The sequence below is a fragment of the Microcaecilia unicolor genome, chromosome 1, assembly GCF_901765095.1.
Source record: "Microcaecilia unicolor chromosome 1, aMicUni1.1, whole genome shotgun sequence".
Taxonomy (NCBI): domain Eukaryota; kingdom Metazoa; phylum Chordata; class Amphibia; order Gymnophiona; family Siphonopidae; genus Microcaecilia; species Microcaecilia unicolor.
The window spans coordinates 234,431,700-234,449,543 of record NC_044031.1 but is presented as its reverse complement, the minus strand read 5'-3'; the positions used below and the strand labels follow the sequence as shown (position 1 = coordinate 234,449,543).

The 17,844-nt window shown below is 42.6% G+C and overlaps 1 protein-coding gene across 1 annotated transcript in view; it reads right to left on the bottom strand.

The window, feature by feature from the left end:
• Positions 1–17,844, bottom strand: part of LOC115471141 (dynein heavy chain 5, axonemal-like) — a 766,968-nt gene that overhangs the window by 707,855 nt on the left and 41,269 nt on the right. The window contains 3 exon segments of the mRNA XM_030204834.1: positions 4,915–5,116; positions 9,495–9,614; positions 14,729–14,906. Of these exon segments, the coding sequence (XP_030060694.1) occupies positions 4,915–5,116; positions 9,495–9,614; positions 14,729–14,906 (500 nt within the window).

The window sequence follows — 17,844 nt, the reverse complement described above, 5'->3', positions numbered from 1 at the left end:
AAAACAAAACAAAACAGAAAGCAAAAGTGAGTTAGTCTTGGGGAGTATATCATCTTTTATACAAACAAAGAAGAGAAATGGAATGAAGAAGAGAAACTTTACAGAATTAACCATGTCAATATTCAATGAGATGGCCGATGAATGACATTAAGTACCCCCTTAATGTCATTCATCGGCCATTTTATAACTGGTTGCCTGGATTAAGATGGCAAAAAGGCACCTGTAACTGTTATAGAAGTGCCCTTAAAATATCCCTTCCAAATCCTCTTTTCTCCCTGACGATTTTGCACAACCGTTTCCCCACTTTCTTGCTCCTCATGCTGACCTCCACTTTTGGCCTCCAATCCATCATAGGCAGTCAGTGGCTCAACTGTTTGGGGAGACTCAGATGGCTGGGAATAAGATGAGGTGGAATGGGGTATGATAAGTGAAGTTAAAATCCTTATGGTAGTGGAGGTAACACCTACATGAACAGTAAAGGTACAGTAGGGCATTTTTGAACACAGCAGGGAAGGACCCCTTTAAAGTGCTTCTGATGCAAAGCCACCAGCTGCCACCTCCTATTATCTCTTACGGATGGTAAGATGCACACTGAACACCACTCCAGGGAATTATGTGCCAAAAAAAATCTAAATAACGTACCTGAAAATAAATAATACAACTTATTAAACAGACTAGTATTTGCAGTACTCTGGTAACATATGCAAGTACTTTAACACTTGGTTAGCAGTCAGTTCTAGCTCCTCTGTCCAGTGTCTTCCTGTTGGTCATGTGAACAGTAGTGTTCAGCAGCACTTTAACAGAAATCTTGTAGTTACCAGCAACCATAAACTGATTTGCCTAGTAGGTTACCAAATGGCCACTAGGTTTCAGATCTGCCAGCCTTCAGTTTATTGTTGGGTTACCAAATACATTTAGAATAGGCTGCCAACCAGGGAATCCAGGGTTCAAATCCCACTGCTGCTCCTTGATTTCTTGGACAAATTACTTAACACTCCATTACCCCAGGCAGGAGCGTAGCCAGACACCCAATTTTGGGTGGGCCTGGGCCCAAGATGGGTGGGCAGAAGAACTCTGCCTTGTCCCAAAAGTGATTTGGTCTCTCCCTCTCTCGTCTGTATGCCATATGATCTCTCAAACATCCCCTCCCCCCCCCCCCCCAGGATACCTTTTAAATAGATTTTCACCAGCAGTGAGCAGTAACTAATACACCTGCTCATGTTGGCCCCACAGCCTTCCCTCTGATGCAAATTCCTGTTTCCGCATAGGCGGAAATACATCAGAGGGAACGCTGTGGGGCTGGTGTGAGCAGTATGCATAGAGTCACTACTCACTGCAGGCAAAGATCTGCTTTTTACAAAGTATGCAGGAGGGACAGTTGTTGGGAGTTTTCAGATGGTGGGGCTTGGGGATCCCTGCCAGACACATCATAGGTGTGCTGCTACTGTGTGTGCCTGAGCCCAAAGTGGATGGGCCTGGGCCCACCCTTGGCTATGCCACTGACCCCAAGTACACACTTAAGGCCTCTTTTACTAAACTGCACTAGCGATTCCCTGCGCGGCAAATGAGAAGAAGCCTATTCAATTCCTATAGGCTTCCTCTCACTTGCCATGCAGGAATTGCTAACGTGCCTTTGTAAAAGAAGCCCTTAGACTACAAGTCATCCACTGTACCTGAATGTAACTTGCCTTGAGCTACTACCGAGAAAGACAATCTAAATTCAAACCCTGAATCCTGTATCGGGCATATTTTAAAGTAATACAAATGTCACTCAGGAACTATGAAACAATTCTACCATACCATAATAGCATTAATTTCCAGGAGTCAGACCGGGCCTACCTAAGAAATGGCTGCACTGTAAACATTGTGGTGGACATTAGAACATCAATATACTTTTATATATATAGACACCATTCAGGCAGACAGTTTTAGGAATGAGATAGACAATAAGGTCTATAGATTGAAATATTATACCACTTGCCTAACTTCTAGAGTTATTTATTATTATTTATTTATTGCATTTGTACCCCGCGCTTTCCCACATACAGCAGGTTCAATGCAGCTTACATAGTAAAGAAAAGCATTACAAACTACATGTAAGAAGAATATTATAAACTGTGGTAAATATAATGGCAACAGTGCCCAAGAATAATGAATTGGAGTAGGGGAGGTAGACAAGGAAAGGATAGGTAAAGGGAAGAAGATAGGGGGGAATGGTATAAAAAGTAGAGAATAGAAGGGTGGAGATTGAGTATAAGGGGATTTGGAAATTAGGTCAGGGAAACTGTTGTGCATTATCTCATTAAATGTCCATGCAATAAGCTTTATATAGGCAAGACTACAAGATAACTGCACACTTGCATGGTGGAACATCGCTCCCTCATTATGCAATGCCTGATTGGGGCTCCGCTTGTACAACATTGCGTTTCTCACGCACACACTTTCAGTGACCTACAATGTATGGCTATTGACCATTTTACTCTTCCTCAATGGGGGGGGGGGGGGGGGGGGGGGGATATCAATAGGACATTGCTGCAGAAAGAATTATTCTGGATCTGCCATCTGAATACTATGGAACCCTTAGGTCTTAATACGCATATGCACTGGGGTTGTTATATGTGATTGGGTGCATTCTGTTGTCAAATTTCAGCTGATTCTAAGTCTCAGTTATTTCATTCATTCATCATTTCTGGTTTGCCGCTTTTAAAAGAACGCCGCCGCCATTTTTTTTCAAATAGTTGGTGGCGTGCACAATGTAAAGATCTGTATTCAGTAAGTACACGCTGGTTTTGAGGAGCTTTATAAGTTCACTACGATATGCGGGTTTTTGATTATTTACCCTTTCTCTTTTAGAACAGCACCAGCATGACAGAAAGAAACAGCTTGACCCCTTGACAAAGCGTTCCGCGAAACAGGTGCCTGTTGGGGTTCTGTTGCCTGGAAATATAGATAAGTCTGGCTGGTTGCAGGGTGCTTTAATTAATTTCATTTGCCACCACAAGCAGTAGAGGAGGGCTTTAAAACAAACTACACAAAAAAATTATAAAACTTTATGCAAAATCAGAAAAATCAAATATTGAAACATTTGGTTGGAGGGGGATTAGTCAATGATTACAAACAGATATCATTGGGCTAATATCCCAATACATGGGACAAAAAGTCATGTGACAGCCCTTGAGTATATATGAGACTTACTTTTCCCCTCAAACTAAATGTGTGTTAACATTGTAATGTACAAACGTGAACTTCCGACTATCATTGGTGTTTGAGTATAATACTTTTTGACGATAGTTCAGTATTGTGTCGTATTTAAATTGAAGGTCTGTTCTATCTTAGGCATCCAGGATCTCTTCTGTCTCTCTTCCCTGCCCCACTCTGTCCTGTCCTAGAAATCCAGGATCTCCTCTCTCTCTTATGCCCCCACCATTCAACATCACCTCTCTGTCTATCATCCCCAGCATTATCCTGTCTCTCTTCCCACCCCCCATCCATTCAGCATCCCCTGGCTCTCCCCAATACTCCTGTCTCTCTATTTTTCCCTCTTCCCATCATGCAGTATTACCCCATCTCTCTTCCACTCCCCTCATCATTGTCCCATCCAAGGAAGTTTTATGACAGGAGATGGCATGATGTCAAAAAGTTGAAGATGTCTCCCCTGCGCCGCTGCCATATTGTGTGACCCCAAGCATTCGCGGACGCTATTAAAAGCAATAGTAAACCTGTGAGGTTTATGACTGCCTATGTATGGGGTTTTTTTTACAGCTTTTTTTTATTTGAAAGCTTCCCTAGCCTCTTGTTGGAGCTACAGGAGTTCCCACAACTCATCCCCAAGGCTCAGGCAGAGCGGGGCCTTTCTTAAAGCTGCCCCCTAAAACAATTGAGCCTCCCATAGCTCCCAAAACAAGTTGACTGCTCCAGAGCACCCACAGTGGGACCGAGGATCATGCCCCAGCACTCCCCTTGCCCCAGAGGTTTAAAAAACCCTCAGGTTACATATGGGACGCTTTTAAATAAATAAAAAAAGCTGTCAAATTTTTAAAAAAACACACCTAGGCACTCATAAACCTCACAAGTTTCCTATTGTTTTCAATAGCATCTGTGAATGTTTGGGGGTCACACAATATGGCAGCAAGCTCCGCCCACTGGCTTCAGCCCACAAAATGGGCCAGAAAGGCTCATGCCATCTCCTGTCATAAAACCTCCTTGGTCCCATCCATCCATCTCTCTCTCTCTTTCTCTTTCCACCCCACCCCCTCATGTTCACTCACTGAAACCTCCCCAGGCCACTTCCTTCTGCATCTGAAGCAGCCTGGAAGAACCACAAGCTTCCTGGGCTTGCCTCTGGCTCACTTTCTCTACCCCCCTGAGCCTTGCTGTGGTGGCAGCCTGAAGGAACCCCAAGCTTCCCAGCTCTGCCTCTCGTTCACTCTCTCCGGCCTGCCAGGGCTGCGAAACAAAAATGAAACTGTGAACGGAGCCACAGCCCTGTGTACACTGCTGCCAGCTTCCCTCCTCCTCTCTCCCCAGCTTGAGACTACATCCTGTTTTGGGGACGGAAAGCAGTTGAGGACGCCCAAAATCGGCTTTCGATTATGCCGATTTGGGCGACCCTGGGAGAAGGACGCCCATCTTCCGATTTGTGGCGAAAAATGGTTGCCCTTCTCTTTCGAAACTAAGCCTGTTAGGCAACCTATTATGATATGCTTAGAAATAGCTTTTATTCAGGTCTGTGGCACCACATAAAATGGGAAATAGTATCTTTCTGTCACATTTTCTTGAGCTCCATATGGTACCTCAGATATGAGGCTTTTCCACTCCCACTACCCTATACCTCGGCAATGGACCCTCTCTAGACTAAGGCCCCATCCACTCATTTCCTTTCTTCAGTCTGTCACTAATGACAATGTATCATACCTCTTGCTTCCTGTGGTTCAGGATATCATAGGTTTTGGATTTTGTGTTGGTAACAATTGTCTGGTAACGGACGCTGAGTTTTTCAATTCCTTCAGTTCGGATATTCTGTAGATCAGACAGGCTCTCCAGTACGCTGCTCATGTCAGCAATCTTTTGCAAGCGCTTACAAAACATATCAAATTTTCCAAATATGTAGTTCTCACTGATAATGACAGAAGTATAAATAACTTATTTACATTTAGAAATAAAAACATAAATAACCTCATAATACATAATTTCAACACAGCTAACAAACCACTACAAAAATGTTCAGATGCTATGGCTCTCTGTTATTATTTAATATAAAACAAATTCATTATCATTCCTTTTTTTCTTGAGTGAAATATTTATTTATTTATTTATTTATTAGGATTATTTACCACCTTTTTGAAAGAATTCACTCAAGGCGGTGTACAGTAAGAATAAATCAAACATAAGCAATAGACAACTACAGCATTAAAAATATTCAAATAACAATACAAAGGGCATTTTCGAACGGGAACGACTATCTCTAAGGGCGCCCATCTCTAAGGACGTCCCGGCGAAGGGGCAGGGAAACTCGTATTATCGAAACAAGATGGGCGTCCATCTTTCGTTTTGATAATACGGTTGGAGACGCCCAAATCTCAACATTTAGGTCGACTTTAGAGATGGTCTACCTAAATGTTGAGCAGGTCGACCTTAGAGATGGTCGTCCCCAGTTTTCAGCCATAATGGAAACCGAGGACACCCATCACAAAAACGACCAAATCCAAGGCAAATGGTCATGGGAGGAGCCAGCATTCATAGTGCACTGGTCCCCCTCACATGCCAGGACACCAACCGGGCATCCTAGGGGGCACTGCAGTGGACTTCACAAATTGCTCCCAGGTGCATAGCTCCCTTATCTTTGGTGCTGAGCCCCCCAACCCCCCACCCAAAACCCACTCCCCACAACTGTACACCACTACCATAGCCCCAAGGGGTGAAGGGGGGCACCTACATGTAGGTACAGTGGGTTTCTGGTGGGTTTTGAAAGGCTCACATTTACCACAATAAGTGTAACAGGTAGGGGGGGTGGGCCTGGGTCCGCCTGCCTGAAGTGCACTGAACTCACTAAAAACTGCTCCAGGGACCTGCATACTGCTGTGATAGAGCTGAGTATGACATTTGAGGCTGGCATAAAAGCTGGCAAAAAATGTTAAAAACATTTTTGGGGTGGTGGGAGGGGGGTTAGTGACCACTGGGGGAGTAAGGGGAGGTCATCCCCGATTCCCTCCGATGGTCATCTGGTCAGTTCAGGCACCTTTTTGAGGCTTGGTCGTAAAAAAAATGGACCAAGTAAAGTCGGCCAAATGCTCGTCAGGGACACCTTTCTTTTTTCCATTATCGACCGAGGACACCCATCTCTTAATCAAACCCCAGTCCCACCTTCGTTACGGTGCCGACACGTCTCCATGAACTTTGGTCATCCCCGCGATGGAAAGCAGTTGAAAGCGCCCAAAATTGGCTTTCGATTATGCCGATTTGGGCGACCCTGATAGAAGGACGCCCATCTCCCGATTTGTGTCGGAAGATTTTGGCGCCCTTCTCTTTCAAAAATTCCCCTGATAGTATACTACTTACAACGTCAACACAATTATTTGAAAAAAGTCGATAGTTTTTATTGGATTTTTTTCCAAGTCTCCTCCTGCTTAGCTACTCCATAAGTACTTAAGTATCACCATACTGGGACAGGCCGAAGCTCCATCAAGCCCAGTATCCTGTTTCCAACAGTGGCCAATCCAGGTTATAAGTACCTGGCAAGATCCCAAAGGAATAAAAAAGATTTTATGCTCCTTATCCCAGGAATAAACAGTGGATTTTCCCAAGTCCAACTTAATAATGGCTTATAGACTTTCAGGCCAATATTCAAAGCGATGTAAGTGAACAGGAGAGGCTTAGGTGTAACCAGAAGGGACGTGTTTGTTCCATGGAGGCTGTCATGCCCCCCTCTCATTCCATGAAGGAGAAGTCCTTGCATCAGGGATGCTTTGAGGACACCAGTGACCTTGGGGCCTTGGTTCTCTCAGCACCATGCTCTAAAGGTGCTTGATATGGGTGCATCCCATCCTCTGTCTAACCTCCAGTATCCTTGTCCCTCAGCACTGAAGAAGACAAGGACGAATCTTCCTTGGATGGGAATCAGAGAATGACAGATTCCAATGGTTCGATCAACACACAAATTTGGGGATGATCGAGAAATATCAATGTTGATACAACCCCAGTGTTTGATGCAGCTCCTGTAGCCACAGAGGCTAATGCTTCTGATGCTGAAGTGAACAGACCTGTCTTTTTGGTGCCAAAAATTCATGCAGGTACAGGAAGGTTAAGTGACTTCCCTAAGGCCACATAGGTGGACAATAAAAAAAGGTCTATAGTACTTGGTCACAGGTTTTGATTTCTCATGATAGTGCCTCTAACTTTGGTAGCTTTTCTACCTTTACATTCCTCTACTCTTGTATTATCTAGGATGGTGTCAAATATATGCTCCTCCACCTCCCCTGGAGATCCTGTACTATCTCCACTATTGAAAACACTTCCTCCTATCTTTCTTCAATATCTTCATTTTATAGTCAAAAACAGTCTTCATGAAGGTCTAATACCATGAAGGTATAATACCTTCTAAGTGAAAAACTGAAGGATGAGAAAGCTTATCAATTGGACACCTCCAACTATCAACCAATTTTCACTCTTCCTTTTCTTACTAAAGTTACAGGGAAATTGGGTTCTGATCAACTATGTTCTCATCTAACAGGTCAAAAGAACCATATAAATAGATGTATAGCAGTGTGCAGACATTTCATTAGTAGCCTCTATTTTTTGGCACCGATTTTTTTCAGCACCATATATTGAACCTAGTCCTAAGGGTGTGCAAAGAACATATTTAGTAAGTTTCAGAAGTTAATGCAGGTACAATTTGATTACTGTGGGTAACAAACATATATATTAATCCAGAGGTTTTATACATGTAAATTTGATCTACTACACCTTCTTTAGATGCATAAAATTTTCCAAACCAAAACTGGAAACCAAGGGCTAGAGTCAGTATAAGGCACTCAAATATCAGCACTCAACGCTATTCTATAATGGGCACTAAAAGATGAGCGCCCATTGTAAAATCACATTGAGTGCCAATTTTGGCACCCACATTTGGGCTTCAGGGTTTACACCAGCTGAAACTAGGTGTAGTTTCTGGTGCCCAATTTTGGCGCACATCCCCGGTATCTACAACACTGCACACAAATTTTAGAAAAGCCTCTAACCGCCCCTTAAGTACATAAGTATTGCCATACTGGGAAAGACCAAAGGTCCATCAAGCCCAGCATCCTGTTTCCAACAGTGGCCAATCCAGGTCACAAATACCTGGCAAGATCCCAAAAAAGTACAAAACATTCTATACAGAAATAGTGGATTTTTCCCAAGTCCATTTAATAATGGTCTATGGACTTTTCCTTTAGGAAGCTATCCAAACCTTTTTTAAAACTCCACTAAACTGACCGCCTTTACCACATTCTCTGACAACGAATTCCAGAGTTTAATTACATGTTGTACCTCCCATAGCCACGCCCCCTTTTGGGTTGCACGCTATGGGATTTAGGTGCACTTTGTTATAGAATAGCATGTAGCAAGATGTGTGCAAATTCAAATTGGTGCCAATTAGCACCCAGTTATTGGGTTCTTTTTCAGTGGGGTAGCTAGGTGGGGTGCAAGGGAGTGACCGCTCCCCCAAACAGACTTCTGACAGCGCTGGCACCTATTTTCGCACAGTCTATCGCACCTACGCTTTCTCTCTCTGCTCTCCCTAACGTCACAACTTGGCTATGCTTCTGCTCCTTTTACAAAGTACCACTACTGATTAGTGGTGCACTGAATGTGAAGAAGCCCATTCAATTCTCATGAGCTTCTTTGCATTCACCCTTAGTTGGGCACACAACTTGGACTGGCGTCCAATTTTGGGCTCCCTGATGTAATAATTACTTTGCCGTTGTTTTGTCAGTGGAGAATGATCATGATTGCACAAAGCACACATTTTAAACAAAAGAGAAGCCTCAACTGCCCCGACTTACAGCACCCGACTCGTCACTGATCAATGGATCAACATTATCAAATCTACTTTTTAACTCTATCTGGAGCAATTTAAATCACTTTTAAAGGTTAAATAATACTCATCTGAAAGATGAAGTGAAATTGTCGGGTCAGGGACTTAGATATATGTTTGATTGCTTGAGTTCTCAGCAAAGTGATAGCCATCTTGGTGTGGTATTTTATAAAGTATGCATGTACATGCTAATACACTTCTCAAACCCTACCCCCAAGGATACAACCAATCAGTTCACATAAAGTTATCCCTATATAGACTTTATGGATTTCCATCTTATTGGGGGGGGGGGGGTAATTTTATAAAAGCATGTTTCTGTTTATAAAACACAGTTTTATGTACGAAACTGTCTTTTAAATTGCCCTCCCTGTGTTAGCTCTGTTGAACTATTACCTCAAACAAAGCGATGGGAATGACTTACCTAAATTCAAATTGTCGCTCGCTAGGGTTCTCTTTTAGCTTCTCTTTTACTCTGTGAAATGATTTTTGGTATTGTTCATTCAGATTGACACATTCCTGAAGCCTCTTCAGTAATTCTTGACTAAGGAAGAACAAAAACTCAATATATATGAGGAAACTCTGAGTTAAAAGTAAACTAAGTAGTAGCTGGATAAATTACATCTTTACTAGGTAAACAATTTTTCTTAATATAAGCTTTTGGGTTACAGTGATCCATGAAATGCCTGATGAAGAAACCTTGCAGATACTATGTTTGCTGGAACTGGAGAGAAGTGAGATGATGAGGGATGGTGGGGACAGAAGAGAAACATAAAGGGGATAGAAGAGAGGAAGGAGATAGGGAGAGATAGTGACAGAAGGGTGGCACAATGAACAAGAAGACTGAGCTGTTGAAGGCAGAGCTGGCCCAAGTGTATCTAATGCCTTAGGTGAACCTTCAGCCATGTACCCCCCCCCCCCCCCCCCCCCCCCGACAGTCTGGCATCTTCCCATCTCTAACCTCTACTGTTACTCCAGCATTACCCCTCTCCCCTCACCACCACACTGTTAGGAATTTTCCCTTTTCTTTCTCCTCCATGTGTCTAACATTTCCTCTTCCTTCCTTCCACCCCCCCCCCCCCCCCCACCAGTGGTCCAGCATCTCCCCTTCTCTTTTCCCCAATATCAAGGTTCTCTCCTTCCCTAACACCCCCCAAAATGCCCAGCATTTACCCCTTGCCTTCCCCCTGCAACAGCGGCTACCACCACCCTATTTCCATCTTCTACCCGAGAAAGAAGGCAATCCACAAAATCCAGAGCAACAACTGACTGGAAGGGTATACAGGGGCTGAAAATACCAACAGCAGAATTTGTGCTAAGGAGGGACAGAGCGTGCTTTTATCCAGCCTGGTGTATGCAGTTCTCTACACCGGCTTTGTATTTTCAGTCCCTGAGCCAGTCCATTACAGGGTGAAACTTGGCCGAATCAGGCTTTCCAGTTCTGCTGTTTGATTAATAAATTCTACTAGGTCTTTTCCGGTCTACATTCTGCTTTTTTCACTTGGTTGTCATCTTCTACCCAAGTCCCATGCTGAATCAAAAGGATATGTGGAGGGGCATAATTGAAAGGGGCGCTCAAGTTTTCCTGAGGACGTCCTCGCAGGATGTCCCCGCGAAGGGGTGGGGAAACCCCTATTATCGAAACAAGATGGGCGTCCATCTTTCGTTTTGATAATACAGTCGGGGATGACCAAATATTGACATTTAGGTCGTCCCTAGAGATGGTCGTCCTTAGACTTGGTCATTTCTGATTTTCAGCGATAACGGAAACCGAGGATGCCCATCTCAGAAACGACCAAATCCAAGCCATTTGGTCATGAGAGGAGCCAGCATTCATAGTGCACTGGTCCCCCTGACATGCCAGGACACAGTGGACTTCACAAATTGCTCCCAGGTACATACTCCCTTACCTTGGGTGCTGAGCCCCCCAAACCCCCACAAAACCCACTCCCCACAAGTGTACACCACTACCATAGCCCTTATGGGTGAAGGGGGGAACCAAGATGTGGGTACAGTGGGTTTCTGGTGGGTTTGAAGGGTTCACATTTACCACCACAAGTAGGGGGGTGGGCCTGGGTCCACCTGCCTGAAGTGCACTGCACCCACTAAAACTGCTCCAGGGACCTGCATACTGCTGTCATGGAGCTGGGTATGACATTTGAGGCTAGCATAGAGGCTGGCAAAAATTATTTTTAAAAGTTATTTTTGAGGGTGGGAGGGTGTTAGTGACCACTGGGGGAGTAAGGGGAGGTCATCCCTGATTCCCTCCAGTGGTCATCTGGTCAGTTCGGGCACATTTTGATGGCTTGGTTGTAACAAAAAAAGGACCAAGTAAAGTCGGCCAAGTGCTCGTCAGGGATGCCATTTTTTTCGATTATGGGTCGAGGATGCCCATGTGTTAGGCACGCCCAAGTCCCACCTTCGCTACGCCTCCGACATGCCTCCGTGAATTTTGGTCGTCCCCGCGAAGTAAAGCAGTTGGGAACGCCCAAAATCGGTTTTCAATTAAGCCGATTTGGGCAACCCTGGGAGAAGGACGTCCATCTCCCGATTTGTGTCGAAGGATGGGCGTCCTTGTCTTTCGAAAATAAGCCTGATAGTTTCATATGGGGCCTTTAAGCACCCACACTGAAGAGCTGCCAGATCCCACTCCCTTCAATGCAAACTTCCTGCCCAACTGTCCTGATGCAGTGGCACTCCCAGAGGTCTTTACCAAGCAGCAGTAAAAAGGGCCCTGCGGTAGTAGTGGCAGCTATTTCTGCAAGTGCCATGGCCATTTTTATCGCAGTGGGTAAAAAAGGCCGAAAATCAACATGGCCATGTGGTAAAATTGCATTTACTGCATGGCAATGCAGGGGAGAGCACTTACTGTCACACATTGGGTGAAAGAATGGAAAGAAGAAAGAGGGGGTGGAAAGTATCAGGATCAAAATACCGCTTAACGGACTGGAATTGTTGGAGAATGAAAAAAACAACTTTACACACATTAGAGATTTGGGTAGTGAAGGAATGGTGAGAATCAAGAAAAACGCTGAGATACCGGAAAGACTAAACAGGTTGAATAACAGTCCCAAACAAATTCAAAACATGATTTGGAAAAGAAAGACCCCCCCCCTATGAACCAACAAGTGACCGTTTTCTCAAACTAATCAATGAAAATACAAAACCAAATATAATTAGATTAAATGCATGCCAATAACAATACAAAATAAAAACATAGGGACCGTATTCAAGAAAAAAGCTGAGCTCCTAAATTTATGCTTCTCCTAAATTTGTGCCCTATTTTCAGCCAGACTTAGAAACATAGCTTTACAGCTGAAAATTCACCTTAATTTAGAAGCTTAAAAGATATGCTTATAAATTTAGGCCTGCATTTATTTGCCTAGATTTATGAGCCTAGGGCCAGACTCTATAAATGGCACTCAAAAATTGGTGCTGGGAAAAATCAGTAATAAGCACTATCCTATAAAGGGCGCTCTAGGCTGAGCTTTAAGTTTTTCTCTTTGAATGGGACATTAAACCAAAAAATTAAGGCAATGGTGAAAATTGCAAATTTATATAACACAAACTTTGAATATCAATTTTTGAGAACACATGAATACAGTTCCAGCATTGTGCTTTGGAAGTGTTATATTGATGATAGATTTCTAATCTGGAAAGGTACAGATTCAGGAGGACTTAATTAATTTCATAACTGGCTTTACGAACAAGATAATTATTTGAAATTTCAAATGAACTTGAATAAGAATACTATACCTTTCCTTGAAATACAAATTACATTGAAGAATGGTGTTTTTCATACTAAACCTACGGATGATAACACATTGTTGGACTTCCAAAGTGCCATAACAGATCTTTAAAATCAAACCTTCCATACAGTCAGTTTTTGAGAATTAAACGATTGTGTTCAGATCCAGATGTTTATCAAAAGAGAACCCAAGAGATACATAGGCATTTTAGAAAAAAGGGATACCCTTCTCCACCACCGCCAACTCCAGGCTCCGCTCATTCTGCCTCGCCTCACCCTATGCTTGGAACAACCTTCCTGAGCCCTTACGCCAAGCCCCCTCCCTGCCCGTCTTCAAGTCTTTGCTTAAAGCCCACCTCTTCAATGCTGCGTTCGGCACCTAACCCTTACCGTTCAGTGAATCCAGGCTGCCCCAATTTGACTGCCCCTATCGGACCGACCGTTCACTTGTCTATTAGATTGTAAGCTCTTTGAGCAGGGACTGTCTCTCTTTGTTAAATTGTACAGCGCTGCGTAACCCTAGTAGCATTCTAGAAATGTTAAGTAGTAGTAGTATGTTTGTATTAAGGAGTGTTACAACAGAGCTGCCACAATCAATAGACAATCTTTGTTGGAACCAGCTGTTAAACATTAAAAACATGAGATAATGATTTGTACATTACATTTCAAACATATGTCAAATGATATTGTAAGACTACTGAAATGACATTGGCTTATTGTACAACCTTTGGATAATTTTTCTGACAAAGATTTGATGATTACCTATAAAAGAGAACACAATTGGTTTCATTGGCCCTACTTAGGAGACCTGACAGTGGCAGGACACTACCAGCAGAACACTTCCAGTTTGGATCATGCTCTGTTTGCAATGTCAATTTAAACATTAAAAATTTCATTCTAAGATCAAACATTTCTCTAATATAGACAAAGGGACACACTTATCAATAGGAAAAGATCTCCTGATCGTTGCTATAAACTGCCTGGGGTTTAGTTCCTGACTCTAATAACTTATTTTATTTTACTATCTACTCCATTATTTTGAACTATACTAGTTACCTGCAATACCAGTGAATGACCTTTAATGCTATAGAAAAGTTAAGTATTAGTAATAACTGTTAATACCACTTTCTAATGGTCTCTTCAGTACTATACTTTATTATTTTTTGAACTGTATTAGTGACCTGCAATACCGGTTTTGTCCTTTAATGTAACAGAAATGCTAAATAGTAGTAAGAAACCGTTAATACTACATTCTTTAATGCTATAGAAAGGAAAAGTAGCAGTTAATAACTATTAATTTTACATTCTTACTGTATAATAATGTAAATTAATACTGTCATATAATCCTGATAACTCACTTAAAAGTGTTTATTTTACATCATATTGCATCACATTAGTACTTTATATATTGTTTTAATTAATGCTTTTCAATAGTGCTTTAAATCAACATTGCTACCTATTATATATGGTTCTAAAGTCCCAGGTAATGAACATAAATTAATCTCCAGCTGGCTATATAATCCATTTATTGCTTGTCATTATAAAAACGAACTTGACGCTTCTTCACCTGTTTTATATAGCCTTGACGTCAGAAAAACAATCAATTCTCTACTTCTTAAGCATTATGGAATTAACCAAATACCTTCTAATAACCTATTCCTTCTTACTGATTAATCAATCATCATCCACACTATACAATGGACATAATATAAATACCATCATTCAAAACAAATCAAGCCATCCCAGCAAAGCAACTCCACATCTAACCAATTATCATTATACCAAAGGAAAAACCACCAAATATGATCAACATTTACGGTCTCTAAAAAAAGGCCCCAATAAATCAATTCATGCCAAGGAAAGAACTCCTGCTCTAAATGAACATCACTTAAGAAAATACATTCACGTACCTGTCAAGTTCCCAGATTTTTGCAACTCCTTGATTAAGATAAATCTTGCATGTGCTGATCATCTGGTTAGTGACCTTCAGGAACAGTGATGTCATATGCTCCGAGGTGTTGTAGTACTGGGAGGTGCTGTAGATCATGCGGATGCTGTTCATTAAACTTGGTATGTGTTCTACCACTGCTGCCTGAGGAGCAAGAAAGGGTTTCTTTTGAGATGGCCAATACAAAGAAACATAATTACGGCTGAAAGAAATCAACACGTTATGAGTAACCTTTTCAGGGAGCAATTTTTAAATAGAGGGTATGACTAAAAAGCATGTGGGCACTATTAAAGCAAACACATTAGATTAATTTTCAAAGAGAAACTACCTGCATTATTTATTTTTGAAAATTAGCAAATGCAAAGCATGTGTGTTAAAAGTACCAGCGGATCTGATTTGCAACTTCTGCTTAAGTGGCAGAGGAAGCAAAAAGGCATATACTTTTGGAAACAGAATAAATGTGCACCATTTCCCTTCCCCAACCTAAACACCTGTCTTTCTCCTACAGCTAAAAATGCATTCTCTGGAGTAGTGGCTTGGGGGGGCACCTCGAGGCCCTGGGCCCCCTCACCTTAGGCTCGGGTTCCCTCTGCATTAATGGCTGGTGGGAATGCCAAGCCCCACCCAATGAAGCGATCTCCTCTGCAAATCCCACCTGTGCTGCCAGAGAAGCACTTAAGTTAGCAGGCACACTTTGGCCTCCAATGCCGGCTCTCCCGTATATGCTCAGTGAGCATGCACAAGAGTGCCGATGTTAGTGGCTGAAGTGTGCTGCCATCTTGAGCACTGCTCTGGCAGCACAGGTGGGACTTGCAGAGCAGATCTCTTTGGCTTGCAGAGCTTGGGATCCCCGCCAGCAAAAGTATGCCTCAATATTGCAGTTGCGGTGGCTATGGCAGCAGCAGGAGGGAGAGAATACCTGGCCCCTCAGTCCACCTTTGCCCCCCCCCCCCCCCCCCCCGCAAAAAAAAATGCAGCTCTGGTTACACCCTTACTCAGGAGTCTTGTGCCAGTTTACCCCAGTAAAACCCTTTAAAACTTGCTCTCTAAACTGAAATGGAAGGAGCACCATGCTTTGCTTACTGAGATCTAAAAAATATATTTATGTAAAGCCTTCAAGAAACTTTAAGCCAAATTTCAAGTTCAAGTTTCAAGTTTATTTAGAATTTTCTATCCCGCCCATCATAAAACATGTATGGGCAGCTTACATTCTAAAAAAAAAAGTACAAAAAGAAGAGAAAAATAGGAAACTATGCAGAAGTAGGGTGGGGAACAACTACAAATCTGACAGGACAGAAATGAGGAGATAAGAAGGGGGATATTGTGTGATCTGATGGGTCTGACAGGCTCAACCCTCATGGACTACAACAGAGAGACTATGGATATGCATCAGAAAAAAATAAATGTTTTAAGTTGGGTTTTAAAGTTTTGGAGCATTGTTTGATCTCGAAGAGACTGGGGTAACTTATTCCAGTGGTCAGGGCCCTGAACTGAGAAAATTGTCTTCCTAGTGGGTTGATGAATTATTTCGGCAGCCACAGCCACTTTCAGACAGCCCTTGTTCCTATATGCAGTATTTATACATATAGCGATGAATTCAATAAAGGGCGCTATAAGTTAGGTGCCAAAAAACTGGGCACTGAACTAGTATTTTATAACAGCACATTTGTGTGCCGACTCTATTACAGAATACTAGCATAAGTCCATAGTAACATGATCACTTATGCCATGTCTACGGCTGGTGTAAATGGTGAAGCCTAAATTCGGCAATTGCGTGCATAAAAGCAAGTATTCAATAAAGCACGAGCAATGTTAGTTGGAATGTCTCTGATGCACCCATAACCCTCCCACATTAACGCCTCCTTTGCAGTTATATGCAGGAGAGGTTAGGCGCCCAGTTTACAGAATAGAGGTGTAAGTCACTTAGATGTGCAACTGCTAATTAGTGGCAATTAGTGTTTATTAACAATAATTGGTACTTATTTCCAATTAACTAATTATGTTACATGCATAACTGACCCAATTCTATAACTGGACACAATTGTGCACCTAACTTAAGGCACCATTTATAGAATTTGGTGGATAATTTACAAACAAACATCATAAAAGTAAATAAAAAAAGCCGCTCTCCAAGCAGATTGAGTAAAAAGTACTGCCAGAGGGAATGCATTTGGCCTGCTTTCTTGGACATCTCTTAGAACAGAAGCAATCTTGTACAACAACAAAGAATATTTTAGTTGCCCATATATAAAATCATCTTTCTCTAAGACAGGATAACCACAAAATAAATAAATAAAGCAACCATAACATATAGCCTGTAAGAGGCCATGTAGTCCATAAACAGGCTGCATTCACTTCATGCCTCAATAAGTCACTAGCAGCATAAACACCTGAGGATTACTGAACCCCCATCATGTGTCACAAGGAAAATGGTGTTTTTATTGTCCTGCTGTTTACGCCTTCATTTTCAACTGAGTGATCTTCCACATTAAGGGATCCTTTTACTAAACCACGGTAGGGTTAACTCATGGGTGCCAAACAGACCTACCAAGGGGTAGTGTGGTCACCCTGCAATAGTTTCGAAGTTGACGCACACAACTTCCCACAGTAGAAAATAATTTTCTATTTTCTACGGCAGGGGGTGTTTCCAGCGGTAATCGGCAGTGTGGCCACATTGGCAAGCACTGCCTGATTACTGCATGAGTAGCGTGCGAGCCCTTACCGCCAAGAAAACAGGTGGTGTTAAGGGCTCAGGCAGTAAATAGCTGGGCACTACTTTTCATTTTAGCGCACCGCCATTTACTGCCCCCTTAAAAAAAGGCCTTTTTCTCAGCTGCGGTAAAAAAACAGCCTAACGTACGGCAATTTCAGCGCTCACACTAGTACAGGCCATTTTTTACCACGGCTTAGTAAAAGGACCCCTAAGTCTACTGGGTACCAGAGCATAATTGGATTGCTTCAGAAAGGAACTAGGAGAAACAGCAGCGCTGACTCGGAGACAGAGTGGAGTGAATGGACTGGGGGGGGGGGGGAAAGGACAATTCTTCAGGCCCCATCATGCACCCAGTGTTTGGCCAA